Raw genomic sequence first — 23,854 nt, 5'->3', positions numbered from 1 at the left:
TGTCTGCATCTCTTTTTTACTGAAAAACCCAGAGCTGGACTCCAACTCCATCTGAGTCTCGTCAGTGCTGAGCAGAGGAAGGATCACCTCCTCCACCTGCTGGCAGTGTTTTTCCTGGGATGCTGCTGCCTTTCATCGCCACAGGGATGTATTCCCAGCTCATATCCAACTTGTTTTCCAACAAGTCTTTTTATCCAAAGTTGTTTTCCACTTAGATTGAAAGGAGCCATTTATCCAGGCAAAAAAATTCATCAATTTGTCAATGAGGATGTTGCAGGAGTGAGTGTCAAAAGCCTTGCTGTGGTGAAGATAATATCAACTGCCCTTCCCTCATCCATCATACCACTGATATCATCTTGGAAAGCTGACAGATTGGTCAATCATTTCCCCTTCCCAAATCAATGGAGAATGGATTGAGAGCAGCCTGGAAAAGACTTGGCGGTGTTGGTTGATGAGAAGCTCAACGAAACCCAGCAACACACACTTGCAATCCAGAAAAACAACTGCATCCAGCCTCAAGTATTGGGAATTTATTCTTCCCTGTGAGGGTACTGACACACAGGCACAGGCTGCCTAGACATGTTGTGGAATATCTATCCCTGGAAAGCTTTAAAGGCCAGGTTGGGGCTTGGAGCAACCTGGTCTAGTGAGAGGTGTCCCTGCCCATGGCAGGGGGTGGAAGGAAGGAAGATCCTTTCCAATCCAAACTCTGTGATTCTAAATCTCCTTTTTGTCCTTAATGCTTTCCAGGCTTATTTGTTCCACCCCTTTCCCAAGGATAAAGGTGATGCTGAGCAGTTTGTACCTGACTGGTAGCTGACCAGTTTGCTTTGAAGGATCTCTGAAGAAGTTCTCTGTACAGCAGCAGCAGAACAAACAAACACTTATTTGTTTATTTTGGGCATCTGATATAATTGTGCCTGGAGATTACACTCCTAGTTCCTTATCACTCCAATCATATCTACTACAAAAGGCAGCTCTTGAGTGTAGAAAAGATATTCTTAATAGATTCTCAGTACTTCTTATGCTTTTCATACCTGAAAATGTGTGTCAGTAGCAGGCTGTAATATAAAATCTTCAGCAATTAAAGTTTTTTAAATGGTCTTGCTTAACAGTCACTATTAGTCATGATAGACATGACCCCTTCTTTCTTGACAGTATTAATTTTGAGAAGCTCTGCCTTATCTGTCATTATAAATAACAGTAATGCTGATCTGGGCTGATTTCTTATGCTAAGCAAATTTAAGTTCCTGATCTTATTTAAATAGAAATTATGTTTTAATTGACAGCCTAAGGATACAAGCGAGGCAAGTTATGTAAGGACAAGAAATGTCTTTTATTAGACTAAATAGTAGAGTAGGGAAAAATGAGGCAAGATTTGTTAAGCAGGAGTGTTTCTCTTGGTAGGAATTGTTAATAGCAAAATGTAGTTTTAGGCTATGCTAAATCACAAATAAAACCAAGACAGGGAGAAGGTGAGATGTCCATTTATTATTAATAGCCTGAAGATTTGTTCAGCACACACTGATTTTAGTGACTTCTAACCATCTGAAAAGTTTACACAAGGGACAGTATTATTCCTAAAATTCTACATTCATGAGATTCTATGTTCTCTTTTTAAATTTTAATTAGTGCTATCAAGTAGATTTACCTAAATTACCAATCAAGACATTCTGAAAGACAAGTATTGTAACCTTGGCAAAGGGCATTTTGCACAAAATGAATGGGGGGAGACTTTGAGTTATTACACATTGAATAAATTTTCTCTCCAGCTGGGAAGATACAAGAACCTGGCAATGGTGAGGTCAGCAGGGAGTATTTGGTCACTCCAAGTACTGGACCAGCAACTCCAGTTAGACAATAAGTTGAGGGCTGGATGGGGATTTTGCTGCATGGTAGAAAACACACCACATGAACATTTTCTCTCCATCAGTGGTGCTTTGAAAAGATGCAAAATGAATTCTCTTAACACTTTTTTTTTTCATTTAATTTAGACTTGATACGTGATTCACCTGCTCTAGTCACACTTCATCTCTGCTCTCCCACGTCTCCTGCTGTCTGGGCTCACACTGATTTTCAGTTATCAGACAGCAGCTATCTTTCCTTATTAACAAAAATAGTTCTGTACCCTGCAGATAAAATGCAGTTTAATGAAGTAGCTGCACAAGGAAAATGCCATTAGCACGTGTTCAAAACAGAGCAGCAGCTTGAGAAGGAAATTTCCAGCAACATCCACGGAAGCCCAGCCAGCTGTTGAGCCTTTGGGCTCATTAACACTCCCTCCCACAAGTGCTTTAAATAAGGGTTGGAAAGGGCTCTTCTCTTCTTAGTACTGCTCTGAGGGGTTGGTGGCACCAATCAAGCAGCTTCTTTGAGGGCCCTGTGAAGGCTAGTTTTGTTGTTAATTATTTTTTTTTCTTTTCCTGTTGGAAATTTTTGAGTCTTCTTCTCTTCAAGTGAGTAAAATAAGCTTACATGGGACCTAGAGGTAAGGGGTGTTTATGGTGCTCAATACTATTTATATGAATATTCTTTCCTAGAAATTCACTGAACTTTGTGGCTTGAACAGTAACAGGCCAATCTCAGTATTGGTTACTTTAGAAAGTATTGACTTGGAGGCTTTGGTAGAGATTAAGTTTATGGGGATTTTACATTTGCTTTGACTGCTGTAGTTCCTTAAAACAAGTGTTTGTTTCTTAGATAGGTTTCCTATTTATCTAGTTGCTTTTGGTGTATCAGAGAATGCAAAGGCTTTTTATTTCTAATTAATTCTGGTGTACTTTAAATTCAAATTTTTAAACCCTGTAGTTTATCAGAGCTGGAAAAGCTCATATCTGAGCCCTTTATATAAAGGAAAATGGAGCTTCCAGAATCCCATGGTTTTGTTTATTATGGAACTTCCAATGTTACATGTTTTGTTTATGTTCCTGGAAGTCTTCTGGTGCTTTCTACTTTAATACTAATTTTAGAGAAAAATTATTATGAGAAAATCTGTCTGTGGAAAGTTGATTTTTATTGTGTGAAAATAACTTGGGATTCCTGATGGCTCCACTTGAAACATATGCAAAAAAAAAAAAAAAAGCTGAGTATTTATTGTGCCTTATAAATCAAGGAATGTTGAGTTGTTTTTATGGGTGTTTTGATGTATGACTTGATGTCTTTATTGGGTTCAACATCTTGGAGTTGGGGGTTTAAATCTTCAGTAAGGAAAATCCTTTCCACGTTTGTGGGTGCTTCTGTTCTAAGGCTTTTTTCCCCTGTGGAAAAGGCTGGTGATACCTTTGCAGCAGGAGGAGAGAAGGATTTATCTGGCGAAGGTTTTTCTTTTATAAATAAATACTACAATGAGAAAACACTGGCTGAAGGAAGTGGGGAAAGCAGACACTGCTTGTTAAACCAGATCATTTTTGGTGTTGTTAAATGACATGGAATGGCAGGAATAACAAACTGTGTGGGAGCATGGGAGAAGTGTGATAAAGAGAGGGAACAGAAGTGGTTTTCAGAAGTTTTGAGTGCTTGCACAGCTGCATTTTTCCTAAATAATATCAAGTTCCTACTTGCCAACAAGTGTAGCAATTCTCTGTGTCAATTTAGCCTTGCTTTTGTGATTGAAATGAATTCTAGGAGATAGAACAGGTTGAGTTTCAGAGGAAGCTTTTGCAAAGTGGTATCACAAACCAAAGCATGAAGGATTTTTGGTGAGAGAGGCCAACTCTGTTGCATTTTTTTGCCCCATTCCCATTCTTTCAGTGATCCTTGTGAAAACACAAGTCTTCTGTGCATGATCTTGGAGGAACTAACAGGGAATAAAATAAGGTGCCTCCTGGTTTTGAGGTCACCCACATGGTCACCCACCAAAAGTCTCATTTAAGAGGCCTGCAGTAGCCCATGGCACCCTAAGTTTGGGGAATAAATACAGATGTAAGAAGACAGATGATAATTTTTTTATGAAGAAGTGTATTGATTGAACACATGAGACTTAAAACTGGGTTTTTTGAATCAGTCCTGCCTTGTCTCACATTTAGAGACCTATTTACCATGTTTACTGTCAGTTTTGTATTGTCAGCTCTTAAAAATATAGCCTAAAAAATAAACCAAAATAGCAGAGTTAGCTTTGATCTGTAAAATAACACCTGAGCAAAGCATCAGTTGTGCAGTAAAAATACCAATTTCTGAGCTGACAGTGGAGCACAAATGAGGTGCTGAGGTGTTAAGATTTCCAAATAAATTTGAATTACTTTGAGAGAATTAGGTCTGGTTTTATTAGACAACTTTTCATTTGTGTTCATGATTTCATGGGGAGAAGCTATGAAAAAGCTGAGAGCTGCATTATGGTTGGGCTTCAATATAAGAAAGATAAAAGATGATCTTATGTTTAAAAAATATCAATTTTGGGGTTCAGCTAGTGGAAGTTAGGATGCCTTGTTAAATATTTTGTCTTTTAGTTTAAACAGAAGCTGTGTGATCCTGTGAGCAGGGGTGCATTAGTAAAATAGATGATTTTTCAAGTATTTAATTCATGCCTAATAGTTTTGATGCATTTTTATTGACACTAACTAATGTGTATACTGCAGTACAAAAAGATAAAGGGGTGTCCTGTAAGGCATTGTCGTTAAGAAGCAGGAAATCTCTTTTCTGTATCATCTGAACCACCCCTCTGTCAGTTCAAAAACATCCCCCTTGTCCTATTGCAACAGGCCCTGCTGAAAAGTTTGTCCTCGTGGTGCAAAGAAAATTTGTCATTTTGAACTTAACTCTGAAAATCCAAGTGTTGAAAGCTGTATCTTGTAAGGAACATTACTGTGGAAAATATGGGATTTTTTTTTCAATCTGTAGTTAAGGACTGTGTAAGATCTGCCCTTACAGTACTTTTTGAAGTGAAAATGTCCTTTGTGAGAAGTTTTGTGTGTGCTCTTTAGGCTTCTACTCATACCCTTTCATATATATCCTATAAACAGCGAGTATGTGGCAGAAATAGAGAGCAAAATTCAAAATCCGTGTGAACGAACAGATAAAAATGTCATCCTTTGAGCTGTGGTTTGGGGTTTTTACGCACTTTGTCACAGTGGCAGCATTATCAAGGACATGCACTCTTGCTTAATCGCTTTTCCTGGATCGGGGCCGTAAATAGCAGTGCGTTTGGGACCTTTTGGGGTCTGCGTATTGTAGGAAGACGCGCAAAGCGCGTTTTTAATTTAAATTCCAGGGATTTGAGGACCCGAGCCCGAAGCACAGCGAGACCCGCGGCTCTGCCCGCCGCTCCCCGCCACGGCCGCGCGGGGGCGCGCTCGTCCCGCGCACCCCAGCGGGACGGGACGCGCTGGGCTCCTCCGCTGCGCGGGCGGCTCCCGGCCCGAGCCCGCTTTGGGGGGACCCGCCGTGCCTCAAAGGCTGTCGTGGGGGGCTCCGGGCCCCGGGACCGCCCGAACAATCCCCGGGCCGAGCGCCGACCCCCGTCCGCCGCCCCGCACGGCCTGCACGGGCCGCTCCCCGCGCCCTCCCTCGTCCCGCCTCCCGCCCCGCCCCTCTCGCGTGCGATTGGCCGGGCCGTACCCCCGCCGCCGCTGATTGGTGCTCTCCGCGCGCCTCATTAGCATGGTGCGGTGCAGGGCTCGCGGCGGAGCCGCGGCGGAGAAGTTGCGCCGGAGCCGCCGTCGAGCGCTCGTCCCGGCCCGGCCCGCCTCAGCCTCCGCGCCCTCCGCCGCCCCGGCCCGAGCGGGACATGGCTGAGCGCAGCCTCCCGCCGGGATGGAGGTAGCCGGGCCCTCGGGGAGGGCTCCTGCCCGCTGCGCTGCCAATCCTCCCGCGCCGCTCGGGGCTCGCTAGGGATCTGCCCCTGCCTCACCTTTCGCGCTTGTCGTGCCTCTTGGCTTAGCCCGTCTTTCCTATGGCTGGGATATACAGCTCGACTCTGAAGACCCTGGAGGATTTAACTTTGGACTCTGGTTATGGGGCAGGGGATTCCTGCAGGTCTCTTAGTCTCTCTTCTTCCAAGTCCAACTCGCAAGCCTTCACCTCTTCTCAGCACAGAGGCAACTGGTGGTACTACTCGGGCTCCATGAACAGTAGGAATAACAGCTGGGACACCGTGAACACCGTGCTGCCGGAAGACCCCGAGGTCGCAGATATCTTCTCCAAGTGCCCTAAGCTGCCGGATCTCGAGGAGTACCCTTGGACCGATGAGGACATCGGCAGAATCCTGCGCAAAGGGAAGGGAGAGGGCCAGGGCAGGAGCTTTTCGCAGGAGGCTGTCAGGCGGCTCTCGCAGCTGCTGCGGCGCGCCCTGATCCGGGTGTCGCGGGAGGCTCAGCGGCTCAGCGTGATGCACTCCAAGTGCACCCGCTTCGAGGTGCAGAGCGCCATCAAACTCATCCAGAGCTGGGCCCTGGCCGAGAGCTGCGTGCTGGCCACCGTCAAGGCGCTCTCCCTGTACAGCATGAGCGCCGGCGATGGGCTCAGGAAAGGCAAATCCGCCCGCTGCGGCCTCACCTTCTCGGTGGGCAGGTTTTTCAGGTGGATGGTGGACACGAGGATCTCGGTGAGGATCCACGAGTACGCGGCCATCTCCCTAACCGCTTGCATGGAGAACCTGGTGGAAGAGATTAAGGCTAGGGTTTTGGCGAGTCAGAGCCCCGACGCTGGAGGGGAGATCTCGGCTGAAATCCTGGAGATGGTTATCAACAACGATGCGGAACTTTGGGGAGTGTTGCAACCTTACGAGCACCTCATCTGTGGGAAAAACGCTAATGGTAAGATCCAGCTTTTACGGTCTGTTGTCTTCGTACTAGCAAGCTTTACTGTAAAAGTCCTCACTCTCTGTGGACTTGGGGTTTTTCTGGGTTTTCTTTGCATCTGGATTGCATCTTGCTCGTGGTTTGTGTGTGCGTAAAGGAGGCATGACGGTCCTGCCAGGCAAGAATCCTCTTGCTCTGTCCTTAAGAGGTACCAGGTTATAAAAGGCTGTGGGAACCCAAGCCCTGTTGTCGTAACAAATATCTGACTACACCAGCTGCTGTTTTGAGCATTTCCCCTCTAACTGGCGTGTAAATATGTTCTCTGTAACCCTAAGATGAAATGTGCTTTACAAGCTGCTGTCCAGAAAGTACCCCTATATCTCTTTTAAGCAAAATTTATCTTACAGTGAGTATCTGGTAGTTTCATCTTAAAGATGCTGTTACCACGTACAGCCTGGAGAGGGAAAACAACGTTAATTTTTTTTTCCTTTGCGGTTGTAAAATGCACTTTATGAGTAAAAACTTTGAACTTGTATACTTTGGAATTCCTTGTAACTCAGCAGAAACCTGTGGTGTCCTTTCCTGCCATAAACAAGGGCGCGTGTGTGAGCGTAGGACGGTGTCTCAGTGATGAGAATAACACAGTGTTTAAGGTACTTACCGCTGCCATTTGTTTGGAAAGCAAAGTTTCCGAACACTTAAGCAGATAGAGGAATGTTGGCATCTTCTTTCGGGAGCGAGGAGCAGTTTGGAAGGCTTAAGCCGTGACAGTTGTGTTAAGGAGCTGCACTGTTTGTTTTGCATAGTCACACTGAAGAATACCGTATTTTTCCCATGGAAAATTCAAGGAAACGTCCAGTTTAGAAAAGTATTTTGTGTACCACCCACGGTTTCATGACTTTTGCTGGCCTCTGTTACGGTCGACTATTTCATGCTTAATACGTTTGTGATTTAACTCTATAAAACCAAGGGGCTTTTCAGAAGGGAATCTCATAGCGAGAGAAGTAAAGGAGCTGTTTTGATTTGAGGGGGAAAAACCCTTTGAAATTGTCAGAGATGGGCTGACTCACCTTCTCCTCCCTGGGTGCATTGATTTCCTGCAGTTTTTCCATACCCAGGCAATTCTGTTGTTCAGATCACGAGTAGGTGACTGCAGGGAGTTGTCCCCGTTGGGTCAGCATTACTAAACACTTGTGAAATAAATGTGAAGAGCCTTTTAGATGTTCTCTTGGCTCTGCTCCAAGGCATAACTGAAAGTTTCAAGGTCAAACACAGACATCTACACTTGTAACTAAAAGCGCTTGGGTGGTTAGAGAGGTATGAGGATGTGTCTGCCAAAACACTTGTCATTCTTCGTTTTTCATGGGAGTGTTTGTTTGCCACCAGCTCTGAGAAGAGGACTTGTTTCCCTTCCCTTTTTCCTTCTTTAGGGAACCCGGAGTAAAATATTTTGGTTCTGCGAACCGAAATGTAAATTTCAGCTCTTCTCTGCTCGGTACCTCTGCCACACAGGTTCTGTGTGTAAAGTGAAGAGTTGGACCCTCACTCAGTTGTTTTTTTTTCTCTTTAATCTATTTCTTAAGAGAAATTTCACTGGAAAAACTGCAGTGAGTGAATGGATGCTGGTGTTGAATGGGAAGAAGAAGGGTGAGTGTGCAGGGAAATGCTTATAAATATTCAGAGCACCAAATGGTCAGTTATGATAACGCTCCTGCACAGTGGAAAGCCAAGCAGTCTGTGGCCACAGAAGGATTGGCTTCTGTTGCCTCTTTTGTTGTTCCTGCCTTTCAGATCAATCCTGTCAATAATTGAATGCATTTTTTAAGTCTGGAAATTGAATAAAACCTCACATGAAGGCATCCTGTGATTTCCTGTGACAGTCTGTCACTAGTGTTTTACCTGACACAAGTCAGTGAATCCTCTAAATGGCTTTTCTTGCAGTTGGAAGGCCACAAATGGTTTTATATGGATGCAAAAAAGCTTGAAATAACTTCTCTATTCTTCTCCCTGTAGGAATTGTAAATGAGTAGTATTCACATCATTCTGCACAGTGCTTTCAAATGATCTTGTCTTTTACATTAATTTAAATCTGAAGTAGATCTGGCAGTGAAATAACTGGTTTTATTCCTGTTTAAGGAACAGAAAAACTTGCTTTACTGTCACTTTTGTTTCTTTCCTAGTAAAAGCATTTAGTGGAGCGCTGGTAAATTGCAAACTCGGGGAGTGTGTGTGTGTGTTGGGTTTTGTTTTATAGCCCTGAGTTTGATGGCAGAGATAAAAAGCACTTAGAGGTTCAGTTCTAGCTCCAGTCAAGCATTGTAATCCCTGGATGAAATCCATGGCGCTGTCCTATGCAGAAGATTGCATGGGATTATCATAATGGACATTTCTGGCATTATGATCTATTGAATACCATTTTCATTATTAGATCAGGACAGCCTGCTGCTTTGGAGTCAAAGAAACAGTAAGTAAATACATAAATCTTCCTAAATTCTCATGATAGCGAGGTTTAGACCTGTATTTCTTCAGTGACTAATCTCTCATCAAAGACCACAGTCCAGTCACTTGAAGCTTTGGAGGCTGAAAGAGCAGTGTTGTGTATTACAACAAATGTGTTTTAATCAACACCTGCTGTGTGAAGGGTAAAGTTTAAAATTCCGTCAATGCTTAAGGGGGAATTTTAATATTATTTTTAAATAAATAATAATCAGTGGCTTGCTTGTTTATTTACCCTTTCTGTGAAGCTGTTCTTTAATCAACTTTTTTGCTGCTTCTGTGAGCCGTTCTCTGCCCTCAGTGCGAGTTCTGACTCTGTGCTTGGGACTTGGTGGCTCTGCCTTGGAAGGAGGAGGAATGACCCGAGCCTGTGGCCCTGAGTTCTTAATGCCCCCAAGGGTAAGGGTCCTCTTGGGCAGAGTTCAGGGGGAGTGTTGCAAAACCAATGCAATGCTGGAAAGAAAATGAAACAAAAGCAGCAAAAAAGATAAACAGCTACTGAAAAATGTAGCTAATGAAAGGTAAAGCAAGTGCAAATTGGAATGCAGGTTTTATTTTCTATTTTTATTTATGTGGAGATCTATATATGCAGTGGTGGAAAATGCACCCAGTGGTTTCACAGGGATTTTGAGACACTCTAATTAGGAATATTAGTGTCTATTAATTGAAAATGCTGGAGAGAGAAGTTGAAATCTGAACTTAGCTTGGGAATGTGATTCTTTTACTTGATCTGCCTGTGTTTGGTGCATGGTTCTTTAGACTCTGAGCTGTCAGCACTGCAAATACATTTGGATATCATTGCCCTGTTAATTACAGCACTTGGGCTGTAGTGAACTCTCTGGTTATGGTCAGGCACTCCTCTGTCTGCCAGTCCACCTGCTGTGCTGTTTAATGCATCAGCACATCCTGGTGCTCTGGAGATAGAAGTGTTGACAGATGTTTTGCCAAAGGAAAATAAAAAAGGAGAGGGGGAAGGGTTGGAATTTAACCTGATAATGCTCTTTCTTCATGTACCTCTTAGCCCAAACACTTGACGTTCTCCCTGGACAAACTAATACACAAATGAGTCTTGTGGTTTGCTCACCTGAGGATGAAGAAAAATAGGGTCTGAAAGAATTCTACTTGTGTTTTAAGGTATTTTTCTTAGGAAGGGTTGAGGGGGGAAATGTGTAACCATTCCTCACAGTGTGAGGGAGTGGTTTGGACTCTATAGAATTAAACAAGGCATGAATTTTCTTCTCTCTAATATTAAATACTGACAAACCTTACCAAACATCAAACATGGGCTTAGCATTTACTGTCACCAACCTGTGTTTTTTTATATTTCACACTACAAGTTAAAAATTATAGCTGATTTTAACAGAGGATTTTTTAGAGCTACACTGTGATGGAAATTCCTTTTTATACCTGTCGCGTGGTCTGAAGTAACTTTTTTATTTCTGCATAGTCACGGTACTGTATTGAAATGCAGCATGGGGGAAAAAATAATGACATTTCAATAAGCAGAATGTCCTTTTGTTATCTGAGCTGAACAAACTGGTGTGCTCATCAAGAGCCTCATCAATTTTAATAAGCTATCAGCTTCACAAGTCTTCAGGAAAGCACTGCATGGTGGAAGGGGGGGGCATTTTGGGGAAAAGAGCTGCAATCAATAAATGAATTTTAGGGGAAATACAGGATTCATATGGTGCTACAGCAGGTACAATTTACAAGGTGGCTTGTAAATTGTTTCAGAAAAAAATAATCAAGTAACTCTGTCTTCCGTGTTACTTTGTCTGAAGCAGGAGTTTGAAGCAATTTTGAGGATTCCTGGGCAGGAATATGGTAACTTATGTACACACTTCCATGTTGGGTGAGCTGGGTGTAGCTGTGATCCTATTCCAACTTTGGCTTCATTCACCTCTGGACCCCCAGCCCACCTTGTGTGCTTCTGCTCCTACACAGCTAAGAGCTTGGATTTCTATCCACAAACCCACAGGGACAAATTCTTTAAGCCTAAATATTAATGCTTGTACACACATGCTCTCCTCTCCTACAGAAAACAAACCACCAGGTGCATATCTGCAGATGTTTGTGTTTTTAATTGTGCATCTTATGTTAAAGTACAGAGCAAGAAAGGCTGACCTGCCTATTTTTTCCACTTTACTGTGTGTCTGTATATATATTTTTAGTTATAGCAAAGGAAAATGAATGATGTAATGATTCTGTCTTAAATTAATCCTTCACATTGCTGATATTGCCTCATGGCAATAAAATTTGTGTCCTTTCAGTAAAATTATTAAAGAGCAAGTGCTGAAATCCCTCTGTCTGTAACTACCAGCAAATGCTGCTGATGTTTAGATTTTTAGTGAAATCATTGTTGCTGGCAACTTAACCCTGTGAAACAGAGGAGTTGTTTCTCTTGGAGAGAAAACTCTGTGACCTCTTTTGTCAAGGCTGAAATCTTTTGTTACTGCTAAAGTTTCAACCGAGCTAATATTGTTGGGGTCAGGACAGAATTTTATCCCTAAGTGACAAGAGAGTTCTGGTCTTTGGTTCATTGATTAATTGATTTTCCAGGTGAAAAAAAGCTGGTTTAGCTCAAAGATTAGCAGTGAACACGTGTGCAGTATCTGAGGTGCTGTTAGATGTAATTTTTTGTGTGCGTGTGTCAGCAGAAAATGAAGAATGAGCTCTAAATGTTCATGTTATTAGTAATAAAATGCAGTGGTTTTGATGTACATGTCTTCTGATCCTGGAATAACTGGAACTAAAGTAGAGATCTTGCAGCTGATTTTGCTGAACTGAGCCACCAGAGTGGGATTTTTTTCTCATGTACCCCATCTAATTTCTTATGTGATTTGAAACGCAGCTCACCTGATCAAGGGAGGGTTGCTGATTGTCAATCAACTTCCATAACTGATCTATAGGATTATGGATATCATATATATATATATATATATATATATATATATATTTTGGCTGTTATGACATCTTAATCCACCCTAATTTGGAATTATTCCAAAACTAACTGCAGTAGTAACAAAGAGTAGTGGTGAATTTTGAATACATTTTGTTCTATTAATGGGGTTAAGATGAAACATCTTTTTACACTGAAAAATCTTGTTTGGGTAGTAATGTTATTGCAATGTTTTCATGTTGTAATAATTTGTCTCTGCTGATATACATCATATTATTCAATTACTCTAGTTAATGGTCCATTTAGAGCTTTCTTCATCTGTTTGATTTTTCTGTCCCTTTCCCCAGCTTGCTTTGTAATGGATGGGTCTGCAACAACTCAAAGGAAATGTTTCAGTTTATGAAGTCCTCTGTTGCAGGAAACATAAGTAAAAGTACTGGAAACATTTATTTACAATAAACAATTCCAAGTTGCAGGGGAGGATGGGTGAAGACTCAAACACTTAATTAACTGCAGAGAAAACTGAAGCTGCAAAGTGCCCGCTTGCACTTGGGAGCTTAAACCCAAAATCTTGGTGCTGAACTAGAAGTAAGTTGTTAAAAAACTCATTTTACAGCAATGCAAGAAAATGGAATAAGGCCAAAAGTGGTATTAATCCTGTGATCTTCACTACATTAGCTTGTTGTCCCTTCTTAAAGGCTAATGCATTTTACATTTCACTTTTTCTTGAGCAATTTGTCCGTTGTGCCAGCAGAATTAAACAGAGGAAAAACTGAAGCTTGTAAACACAATAACCCCACTGGATACTCTGCAGTGCCCAGTTAATCTCTCAGCTGTCTTAATTCTCCTGAATGTTTGGAAACAAGATGAAAATAATTCTCCATTTACATTTGAACTCTCACTTTGCATTTGGTCAGGGCTGAGCTTTACAGTCTGTGTATGTGGTCCTTATTTATAAACATTTCCTGTTGTTGGAGACTCAGGATTTTGCAAGCTGGACATTAAGGAAAACCTCTCTTTCCTTGATGAAGTTTTGCCCCACCAGTAGACAGCAGGAGGAAATGTCCATTTGCTCATGTTGAACTATGAGAATTCAGGCTGATGAACAAAAGGGTAAAACCAATTGAATTTCTGGTGCTCCCTTGTTTTATTGGGATTGACTTATGTGGTATTTTGATTCTTAGTGCCTAACATGACATTCCAATAAATCCAAACAAGCCTGAGGCACCAGTACATCCAGGACAGTGGTGGCTTCATGCTTTCTTCTTTTACAAATTGGGCCCAAAGTACTTCAACAGAGCTCTTGATTCTTTTCTGTACAGAAGAGCAGCTACATTTAAAAAACAAAGAACAAATATGTATATATATGTGTAAAAAACTGGTGGACCTTGTTGAGAGCATGAGTCAATTTAAGGGTTCCAAGTTGTGGATTTTTATGGAATACCAGGTTGGAAGGGACCTGAAGGATGACCTTTCAACCACATGAGTGAGGAGAGCCTTTGAAGTGGAGTTGCCTTGTTTGCATCACAGGACTTGTCCCAAGAAAGCAACAATAGAAAGAGGAAAGGTTTGTTCCTTTCACCCCCAACACATCCAGACTTGCCTTTGGCCCTGGGTCACAAGCCAGGCAGGATCTGTGAGCTCAGCCTGCTCCTTGGGAAGGGTTGGGATATACAGCAGGTGACCTGCTGAGCTAGGCAAGGCAGAGGTGGCTTTGTCAACCCCTAATTCAGGTGTCTGCCTGCAGCCTGCCAGGGTGGTGGCTGCACTTCTGTGAGCTTGGGACATGTGGGATGGAATTAATAGCATGGAAGTAACTTCTGAGGAAAGGGGATGATGTGCTCTTCAGGAGTGAACACTAAGGATTGAAGTTAAATGGAATTCTGACCTATAAAATCCTTGTTTTCTAAAACCTACTTGTTATGTGGTACTTGCAGGTGAAAACCCCTTGGAATGGTAAACTTCCTCCTCCTCATCTGCTCAAAACCTGTTCCTTAGTGCTGTGATTGCTGGTTGTTTGAGGAGCTCTTCTGTGGGGCAATGGTTTGGGTTGGTCTTTGCTGTGATTTTATGTGAAGCATTTCTCTGAAATTGCCCCTCAGCAGAGCCTGCGGTGCTGGGCTGCAAGCTGGGAGCATCATTAAATTGGGTCTCAGGGATGGTTTGGCACTCTTGGTGTGGCTTTGACCCAGACACTCAGAGGTCACTTGTACACCTGAGCACTTGTCAGTCTTGTTCTGGTTGTTTAATTATTACACCTGGACCATCTCTTTCTTAAAACCTGTTTGATGTTCACATCTTGTTGTACTTGACCTGCTTCAAGTCTGAATTGAGCAAAGTGCCAGAGCAATCTGTCATGAGGCTGCATTTGGCTCTCCCTGTCCAAAAATTAAAAAGCCTTGACATAAACCAAAAAAAAAAAAAAAACCCCAAAAAGAGGGGAAAATGTACTTGAACAATTCCTGTAATTTTTGTGTAGTGACATTAAAATGCTTGAGATGATGAAGAGTGTTTGTGGTAGAATCCTGGGGTAGAGACCAAGAACTGAAACCAAATAAACATTTCAGAGCAGCTTTTCAGTTTGTGGATGTAGATTTATAACAACTGATAAATTTGCTGTGGGGCTGTGCAAGATCAAAGTAAAAGTTGTTTATGATATTTTGGGGATGAGAGGAAAGGAACACTACAGAAGACATAATCTGCTTGTTCCATTCTTCAGTGTTTATAACATCACAGTCCATGCTGGATACTTCTGTCACTTTAATTTCTATCCCAATCTGGAGTCTGTTGCCTGGGACCTGGAGAATAAAGAAAAAATATAACTCTGTTTATGCTGGGACTTATACATTAAAAAGATAAGCATGCAGAGGCATAATTATCTATTTTTTGATCCTATATAGCTCTGGATTTTTTCCTTATTAATTCCAAGATGACAGTGAATAGATTTTCTTCTAATATTTACATTTTATTGTTTGTGAACCAAGCACACTACTATTGGAGCTGAAGGACAAGAGTTGAATATTGGCAGACAGTTAAAGTAGGGAATTGGGCCAGTTTTGCCTCATATTTATTCTTCAGATGATTTGGGTTTTTGATGTTTTACTAGAATTTAGTAGAAGTCAGTTTCTTGTTTATTTTGTTTAAATGATGACTCAGTACTCCAGGCAGCTCTGACGCCTGTCAGGTGAAAGCAAAACCCAGGGTTTCAAGCTGCTTTTTGGCAGTTCACTCATCTTTATCTTTGATTCCTCTTACAAGTGGTTGTGAGGTTCCTTTTTATTTCTTTTCCCAGTTTTTGTGCAATTTCCTGAGATAACACCACAGGCCTAACCAAAACCTTAGGGATGGGTGTTTGTTGTAATAATATGAGAGATAACATATAATGAAACGTATTTCCTCTGAGGGGGTGGATATAAGTTCTCTTGAATTGCACATTGAATTTCTGCTCTTTGGTTGAATGTTATCTTCATTCCAGCCCCCCACCCTATTTTGTGCTCAGCTTGCACTGGCGACTTTGTTTAGTCTAGAGATCATAAAAATGTCTCCTGAGCTGCATTGATACAGTTTTATTACTATCTTAGTGTGGTTTCTGGTACTTTTAAGCTGTTATATGAATTTTATAATGTGTCTGTGGATATTTGCACTGTAGGGACAGTTGGACTTAGAGGAGGGAAGAAGGTGAAAAGCTATAATGGTAGTAACCAATTCATAATCTTTATTGTTGTTTTGAATAAACAATCTCATTCTATTGTCAATATATAAAGACTTTTAAAACTTCCCTCCCGGGAAGTGTTATGAAAATTTCTGTTATGCTTTGTCAGCATATGTTGAAACTTTGGCTTGAATGGATGTCAGTTTTGCTCAAACCTGAAATAAGATCAGGAGATTTCTCAGAGTTGTTGTCAATGACCTGCTGCTGAAAAAAAGCTCAGAGTCCATGCACGAAGTGCTGCTTACCTCGAGGTTAAACCTTGCTGCAGCCTAAGGAATAATTTCCACTTGTTTTAATAGATATTGATCAATTTTTGCTTAGCAGGAAAGACTGAATCCTTTCTGAAGCAGTTGCCTGGGTTCAAAATTGCTTGGATTGAGGCCACATGTTTGTCTGAGGTGGTTTTGTTTTAGTGCTTTGTAATAAACTTAAGGGATTTACACCTTGAGGTGGGAGAAGCTTTGGCTTTGGTGACCATTTCTTCCATGGAAAACCTGGATTGGGGGATTTAAAGCATATGTGCCCTGAGGTTTTGTAGCTGTGCTGGTGAGTGCAATGTAGGTGACTGGTAGGTTTTTGTTAATCTTCTTATTTTGTTGATGTTAATATTATTTGGAAAAGTGTATCCATTCTCCAGCTCCATTCTCTAAGGTCAACGCCAGATGCAGAGTCTCCTATTAAAGCCATTCAAGGAAGATTCATGCTCAACACTTCTCTGTGGATAGCAACCTTGGAATCGTTTCTGGCACTTCTTCCCTGTGTGTGTAATTCTGTGGCTCATGTTTTTGTAGCAGACATGTGGAAATGCAGCTTTCACCACAGGTTATTTTGTGGGATGATGTATGTGCTACACATTTATAAATTTGGGGAGGGGGCTGTCTTGCTTTGTTTTCAGACAGTTGATGTGACCTGTGACCTGCTGGAATTGAGTGATTAAACTCTGAGTTTTCTTGTACCCCCACAGCAGTTCAGAATACTCAAAATTCTCCTGTTATAGTGTGATGATGTATATGCAAGGCTGTGTGATTGTGGTTTTTCACGTTCACTGCAGAAGGCCAGAGCTCCCCTAAGGCAAGCACAACTTATAAATGAAAACGAATTTAATTTATTAGCATGCAGGTAACCCTTGCCACACAGCCAAGACTTAGATAATTCTTAAGTTATGGCAGAAGATACCGAGCTGGCACGGGGCATTTGGCCTTGCACCATCTGCAAAGGCCGCACTCCAATTTTCTGCTGTTGCCATGGGCTGCAGACTCAGACAGGAAATCATGGTAGGATGGGAAAGGCTCCAAAATACACACAGCCTGTATAAGGTTTGCAGTTAAAAGGGACTTTGAGAGAACAGGCTATCTGTTCTGCTCACCAGGCAGGGAGAAGCAAAGCTGCCTTGTGTGTGCCCGTGTGCTTTAAATGTCCTGGTATGTTTTATACGCTCATTTTTTTAAAAGCTGGAATTTTTTCCGCGTAAAGTAACGTGCAGAACTTCAAATGATCCATTGATGTACGAGGGGCCTGATTCAGCCCTCGCTTAATTGGTCGTGCTGGGCTGAAAGTGGAGGAGAAAGGAGTAATCAAATGGAGCTTGGGGCACATGAGGCAGAAGAGGAGCCCCTGCCTCTCCTTTCCAGGGTCTCGTTTTGGGGGTTTAGTTCTATTTTCAGGGATCAAGGCCTGGGTTCTGTGCACTCCAGTGTTGCTATGGGAGGCTATGTGTGTATGGCCCATCAAGTGACAGGGATGCAGAAGGTGCTTGGTTAGTGGAGCTGGCTGGGTCACTTTCTAGCCCTGGGTAGATCACAGGGTCAGAGTTATTAATGCATTTTCCTTGAGCTGTAGGTTAAAATAGGCAATACTGGAGTGATTTGCTTTGGCGAGCAAACAGTTTTATCATCTGCCTATGAGAGATAAGCACAATAATCTGTGTGTAATGAACTGCACAGTCTGCAGAGCTTCTAGTGTGTCTCAAGTGTAGTGTAGGACTGGTCAGCTTATGCTGCCTTGACAGATGGGGGAGAGGATAATTTCTCCAGCAGTTCCTAATTTAATTTTAGTAAAGGAGATACTCCTTGACTAAAATTTCCAGCAAATCCACACTGAGCATCATGCTTGGGAGGCATTCTGGACAGACAGAACAAGAGCTCAGCAAACTTCTTGTGGTAAAAACCTGCTTTAAAACTTTCTCTCCAAGGCCCATGTGTGGTTTTTAATTCTGACTGAAGGGAGCCATATAAGAGGGTGGTTTGTTCACCGGGCATTTTCCAGTTTGGCTTGTGTATGTAGTGACTCTCCAGCTGCTTGGAAGAATGGACCTGTGACCAGGAGTAAGGTGAGGTCTGTGTGCTACACTGCCAGATATTGCTAGATGCACTGGGTGATATATTTGTCAAGAATGAGACTGGAGCTACCAATTAATCCCATTAGAAATTAAAAACTTCGGTAGGGTTTAACCCTGGGTCTGGGATCAGCGACTGAGGCAGTTTATTTCATGACCCTGCATCTTCCAATAACTGCTGCCTTTTAATGTGCAATATAATGTCAGAAAGATTTGCTGCTTTTCCTTTTTGATTTTATTTAAATCTGACGGGAGACAGTGTTCAAATGGCAGACTGTCTCAGCCAAGCCATCTGCCTGAGCCCTCAGCAGCGCATTGTATTCCTGAAAGAGCTTTCTAGGGAAACATCCCAATTCTGAAAAGTTTGAGCTGATTCTACATTAAAAGAAGTGATCCAAAAAGCTGCTGGTGATTTACATGTGAACACTGCCAAGTATTTCTCTGATGAGAGTGCATAACAAAGGAGTGCTCGAGTGGTTGAGTAAGGCTGATTGGAACAATCTGTTGTGGGCTACAGCTCTTTCTGATGCTCCACAATGGTGAGAAGCTACTGTCACTTGTATTTAAAATCTGTATTTTGCTTAGAGGTACGAGATCTTTTGTTGTCAGGTCCCTCGAGCCAGTTGGGGGGGAAAGACAATATTTCTTTAAAATATTCATGGAGCTTGCATGGGCTGGCTTCAGCTGACTTTGTCACCCAGAGTGATTTCTAGAAGAGACAGAGAAGTTGTATTTGATTCGTCTTAATTGGGGCTTGATAGACACATTCTAATTTGACTTCTGGATCTGAATATGGATCTGCATTAATAATCAACTGCTCTCCTAACCTTGCTTTTTGTTCTCAGCTGTTAGTGAGGAGTTTGCTCAGGGAATAGCTGGAAGAATGTGTAGTATTTGTTGTGTGGACAGTTCAACTGAGGACACTTTTCTGATGTTCAGGGACAGCAGGTTATTCTCTGGGCTTGTTCTGTGATGAACAGAACGAGCTTTAGGAGACTCGTGTGGGAGTGATTTCTTCTACTTTTTTTGTGATTTGCTGTTGAAATGAGGCAGGTCATATAAAGCAGCTGCTTATTTTGGAACAAAATCAGCATAACACATTAAAGAGCTCATTAATCACTTAGCTTGACCTTCATTTATTATTAAAAAAACTTATTGCATCTCTTGTACATTTTGAAATGCCAGGGATCCTAAGACATATGTTGTCTATTCAGATCTATAGGTTAAGAGCATCAAATAGTTATAATTGGGAGTAAAACCAAAACAGATTCCTGTTTAAGTGTTGACTCTGCTTTTACTCATTTTTAGGAGTGGGAAGTGGCTGTATAAATACCTGCACAAAGAACTGCTCTGAACTCTCCTCTTGTGTAAATTTTTGTCCTGGGATAGTGGCTTCTTCCCTTTGTTCAGTTTTGCTAACACAAAAGACTTTACTTTCCTAAAAGTCTTTCAGTGCATTAACCAGCTTCTGCATCTCCTCTCCCCTCAAAAATCCCAGTGCTTATTTTACAGCAGGACTTATTCTGTAGTTAAAACTCCAAGTTCCTTGGGGATGTCATTCTTATATATCCCCTGTGTAGTCCTAATGGTATGAGAAGAGCTTACTACATTATAATCACGTTAACTTGTTACAGAGTTGGGTTTTTTTGAGGAGTGGGAGTAAATTGATCAACCATTAAAACATAGATTAGTTTTGAGACTGGGGGAAGGGATCAGTAGATTTGGTCAAACCTGCTCTTTAACTGTCTAATAATACAATTATCTGTTCCTGCAAGCCAAGATGGGATCATAAGCATGGGACCAAGCTTCTATTCAGCCTTTATTTAAGGAGGGTACTCCAGCAGCATTTTTTATTTTATTGGGAGGGTACAGTCAGGTTTGTGTGGTCATTAATATATAGGAGTTCATAAAACTGGCAGCCTTAATTGGATAGAAGGGTTAGTAAAGCATGAGGTGAACCAGAATGAGATCTCTGGGGGTCTGAGTTGTGCCTCCTCTTAAAATACGCATGGCTTGGCACAGTGAGTAGCTGGGGCTGAGAGCAGAGTAGTATTAATTTTGTTTGAATAATGGCATTCATGTGCCTATGCTAATGAGTGTGTTCTGCTGCCCGTCCTGCAGATTGTGGACTGGACTCTGAGCTTATTTCACATCTCTAGTGCTTATTTCACATCTTTAATGGCTTCCTTCTGCAACAGAGCCTGTCTTGATTCCCAGTGATGTAATGGATCAGAACCTGACCCTGCTGCACTGCTTTTTTCCACAACTGTTGTGCAGCAATCACACAGCTGTTCACTGATTATTATTTTTTTTTCCAATTGGCTTCTTTGGGATACATTATTCTTTGGCCTCAGCTTCCTAATGCAAGTCATCAGCCACTCTTTGGTAACAGCATTCAGACAGTGCAGGCAGCAGTGTTGAAGGCTTTAAGTATTGCTGAAGTGTTTGGGTCTGCTCAAAACGTTGAATGAACGTTTATTAGGTTTATTTTTATTGGTGGGGAATTATGTGCTTCCTTTGCCTCTCTCTCTTCCTCAGTTTATGACAAGCTAAGATAAAAGCAGTATTTAATAAAGGAGTGAGATGTTTCAAGTAGAAATATCCCATAGGCTTTTTTTCCCAATAATGTCATGGATATGTGCTCTGTTACATTCACCATCAGGGAAGTTGCATGGACTAGCAGTTCAATGTGTTTTGGGATTTATTTGTGGTTTTTTGGGGGATTTTTCAAGTATTTGTGATTCATTGTGAAAATATTGTGAGCTGATTAATTAAAGCTGAGAAAGGGTGGGAGGAGGAATAGAAATCAAACTTCACAAGCTGAAATCTCAGCTGCAGTGCACCTTAGAGTCACTGAAATGCTGGTTAGGATTTGCTCCTGGAGGTTGCTCAGTCCATTTCCACTTCTGGTTTGACTCCTGCCAGAACTAGATCAGCTGAGTGATGGCTTTGCATCTCTAAATCTTGGAAACACCCCTGTGATAGATCCCACAGCCTTGCTCAGCAATCTGCTCACTTTTTTAGTGAAGAAGTTTCTCCTGATGTCCAGCATGAGGCTCTTAAGTCACTATTTGTGCCAGTGCCCATGTGCTGCTTTATAGAAGAATTTGACTCCATAGAATTTTGTAGCCATGCTTCAAATAGTTGTAGGTGCTTTTAAAATTGGCCTTTAGTGTCCTCAAAGCCAGATTCTACAAGCCCACCTCCTGTACCCTCACAATTTCCAGGCAGAGACCATCTCTGCAGTTTATCCATGTCCCACTTGAAGTGGGGAGCCTAAAATTGTGTTCCCCACAAACCTGCTGAGGCTGCTGGTGAAGGGATTGAGCAAGCTGGACCTCAGGATCAGCTGCTGTTCTCTGACCATTATCAGTACATTGTGTTGGGTGGTTTGCTCTCATCTCTGCCTCACCTTGAGTGCAGGACGCCTTTCAGGTTGGAAAGTGCTGCTGAATTATGTGGTTGAGGCTCTTTGAGGTGGAAAAAGAGAAGTTTTAAATGTAGAATTTTCATTCTGTCAGAGCATGAAATTCAGAGAGCCCTTTGGAGTTTCCAGAGAGAAATGACTTCATTTCTCTGTGGAAATGACTGGGATGCTTGCTGCCACAAGCAGGGGTTCTTGAGTTCCTTTGTACCCATTGGTACAGTCAAAACTATTTCTGATGTTTAAAAAAACCGAAATGAAACAAAAATGAAAAAGCCACTGCATCTCCAAACCACCAAAAAACTCCCTGAAAAACCCGGCAAAATCAAACCAACAAAAATCCTTAAAGTCTTCTGTGTGGCAATTGAGTATTACGGTTTTTTTGCAAACTCACCTGAGTTACAGGTATTGCAGTGGGTGAGAATATCAGTGTTTTCAGTGTCCAGACACCTTCAAAACCAAGGGTTTGAAGTCTGGCTGTGAGTCTGCTTCTGCCTAAGATCTGGTGTCAGGTTTCAGTGCTTGTTTTCTTTCTCCTTTCCTTTCCTGTCCCCCCAACCAGAGTTGAAGGCACAACCTGCCTGATGATTTTAAGCTCAGAAGATGGGAAAGAAGGTTACAAGAGATTCTCTTTTGTAATTCTTCACCACTGGCTGCCCTTTCTAAATTTGCAGTCACTTACATGAATGCTGCCTCCGTGTACTTGGAGAATTGAGGCACTCTGTGCAACTGGAGAAGTGAGAAACAAATATTTTAGTTTCTCTACCCACTGCATTGTGGAGCTTTCACAAAAAACCAAAGGCTCATTCAACATCTCTTTGGAAAAAATGTGGCTCTAAACACTGCTTGCCCAGGAAAACAGGTATGGGATTATGTTGTAGTTTTACATAACCCTTAAAAACATAACGTCACCACCAAAAATTACAGACCAATAACATAAAAGCAAGCAGTTGAAGAGGATCCTATTTCAATTAAAATAGCAACGCTGGCGACTGGGCAAGTTTCAGTGTAGCCACACTGCTTGTCTTCCAACTTTCATTTATTTTGCTTCTAGGGTTATAAGCTTTGGGGGAGAGAGGGGGATGGAGACTGTGACGCTGCAAGTTATTCTGTCTTAAGTTGTTCAGCTCTTGAACAAAGCTCCTAAATCTCGAGCTTTTGAAGTAATTAGTACTAATAACTGATAAGAGTTGTAACTTTCTCTCCTGTGGAAAAGTTGAGCTTGTGCCGAACCCTTCCTTGAAGAGGCTGGATGCCATCAGCCAGCAGTGCCATTCCTGGATGCAGGCTTCCCTCAGAGGAATGGAAGATGGAAAAAGAGTAGAGACTTCTTTTTTTTTGCATAATTAAAAACTCTGGAAAATGTCAGCAGAGATAATGCTGACTAATGAGGTATAGACTGCAAATATTGGTATATCCCAGAAAATGGTGTTCTCCTGTCTGAGGCAGTAGAACTAAATTGGGTTTGGTAGTAGCAAGAGGGAACTGCACACAAATTCATGTCTGTCTTGCTCTAATTGAAGTAAACCCCCTGTGAAATTGCTACCCAGAAATGACCTCACCAAAGCTGTTTGCTCAAGCTCTTGGCAATCAGTTTTGAATACTTAATGCAGTAGCCAGAAAGCAGCAAAATAAGCCCCCCATGTGCTAGAGAATGAGTGAGGTGATGGTGTTGTCCCTTACACCAAAATGCTTTGTAATTCCTCTCTTGCTTTCAGCTGAAAAAATAATTAAAATTGTATTTTAATGTTGCATTTATTAGTTACACTCTGCCATGTGAAATCCAAAGAAATGGCTTTGTGTAGATGCTAAAAATGCCGAGGTTAACTGTGTTTCAACATTTCATATTAATCTGAGTAACTGTAGTGGGCTACTTAAATACAAACATTGGGGGGGGAGAAATTCTGCACTATCCTTATTGCCAGTGAGACTTTGAATATAGGTAATTTCATGCATGCAGAGGGTAGACTTTATTTTTCCTTCATCAGCTAAAATAACAATAAAGCCCAACTTGGTATATTTATTTAATGAAACACAGGATCCCTGCCCTGATGGTTTTAATCAGTCCCCTCGCTATGTGGTAATTAGGGGTTCTCTCCCGTGGTTCTGTTTTTACTTAACTTTCAGAATGTGCAGCCAGTTTAAGTTTCGAGAGATACTTGCAACTAAGTGTTGCCTCATTTACATGTGGATTATCCGGAGGGGACCCTTAAACGCGCGCTCACGTTACAGAAATGCAGCCCCTTTCAACACT

The 23,854-nt window shown here is 41.9% G+C and overlaps 1 protein-coding gene across 1 annotated transcript in view; it reads left to right on the top strand.

Annotated features, from left to right (window-relative positions):
* The first annotated feature begins 5,711 nt into the window (after positions 1 to 5,711).
* The window catches only part of ABTB2 (ankyrin repeat and BTB domain containing 2), a 111,218-nt gene continuing 93,075 nt past the window's right edge, over positions 5,712 to 23,854 (top strand). The window contains exon 1 of the mRNA XM_066551575.1: positions 5,712 to 6,749. Within this exon, the coding sequence (XP_066407672.1) occupies positions 5,888 to 6,749 (862 nt within the window). The 5' untranslated portion in view covers positions 5,712 to 5,887. The remainder of the gene's footprint in view (positions 6,750 to 23,854) is intronic.

The sequence above is a fragment of the Molothrus aeneus genome, chromosome 6 (assembly GCF_037042795.1).
Source record: "Molothrus aeneus isolate 106 chromosome 6, BPBGC_Maene_1.0, whole genome shotgun sequence".
NCBI classification, from domain to species: Eukaryota; Metazoa; Chordata; class Aves; order Passeriformes; family Icteridae; genus Molothrus; species Molothrus aeneus.
The sequence above is the reverse complement of the archived record's forward strand: the minus strand, read 5'-3'. Positions and strand labels throughout refer to the sequence as shown.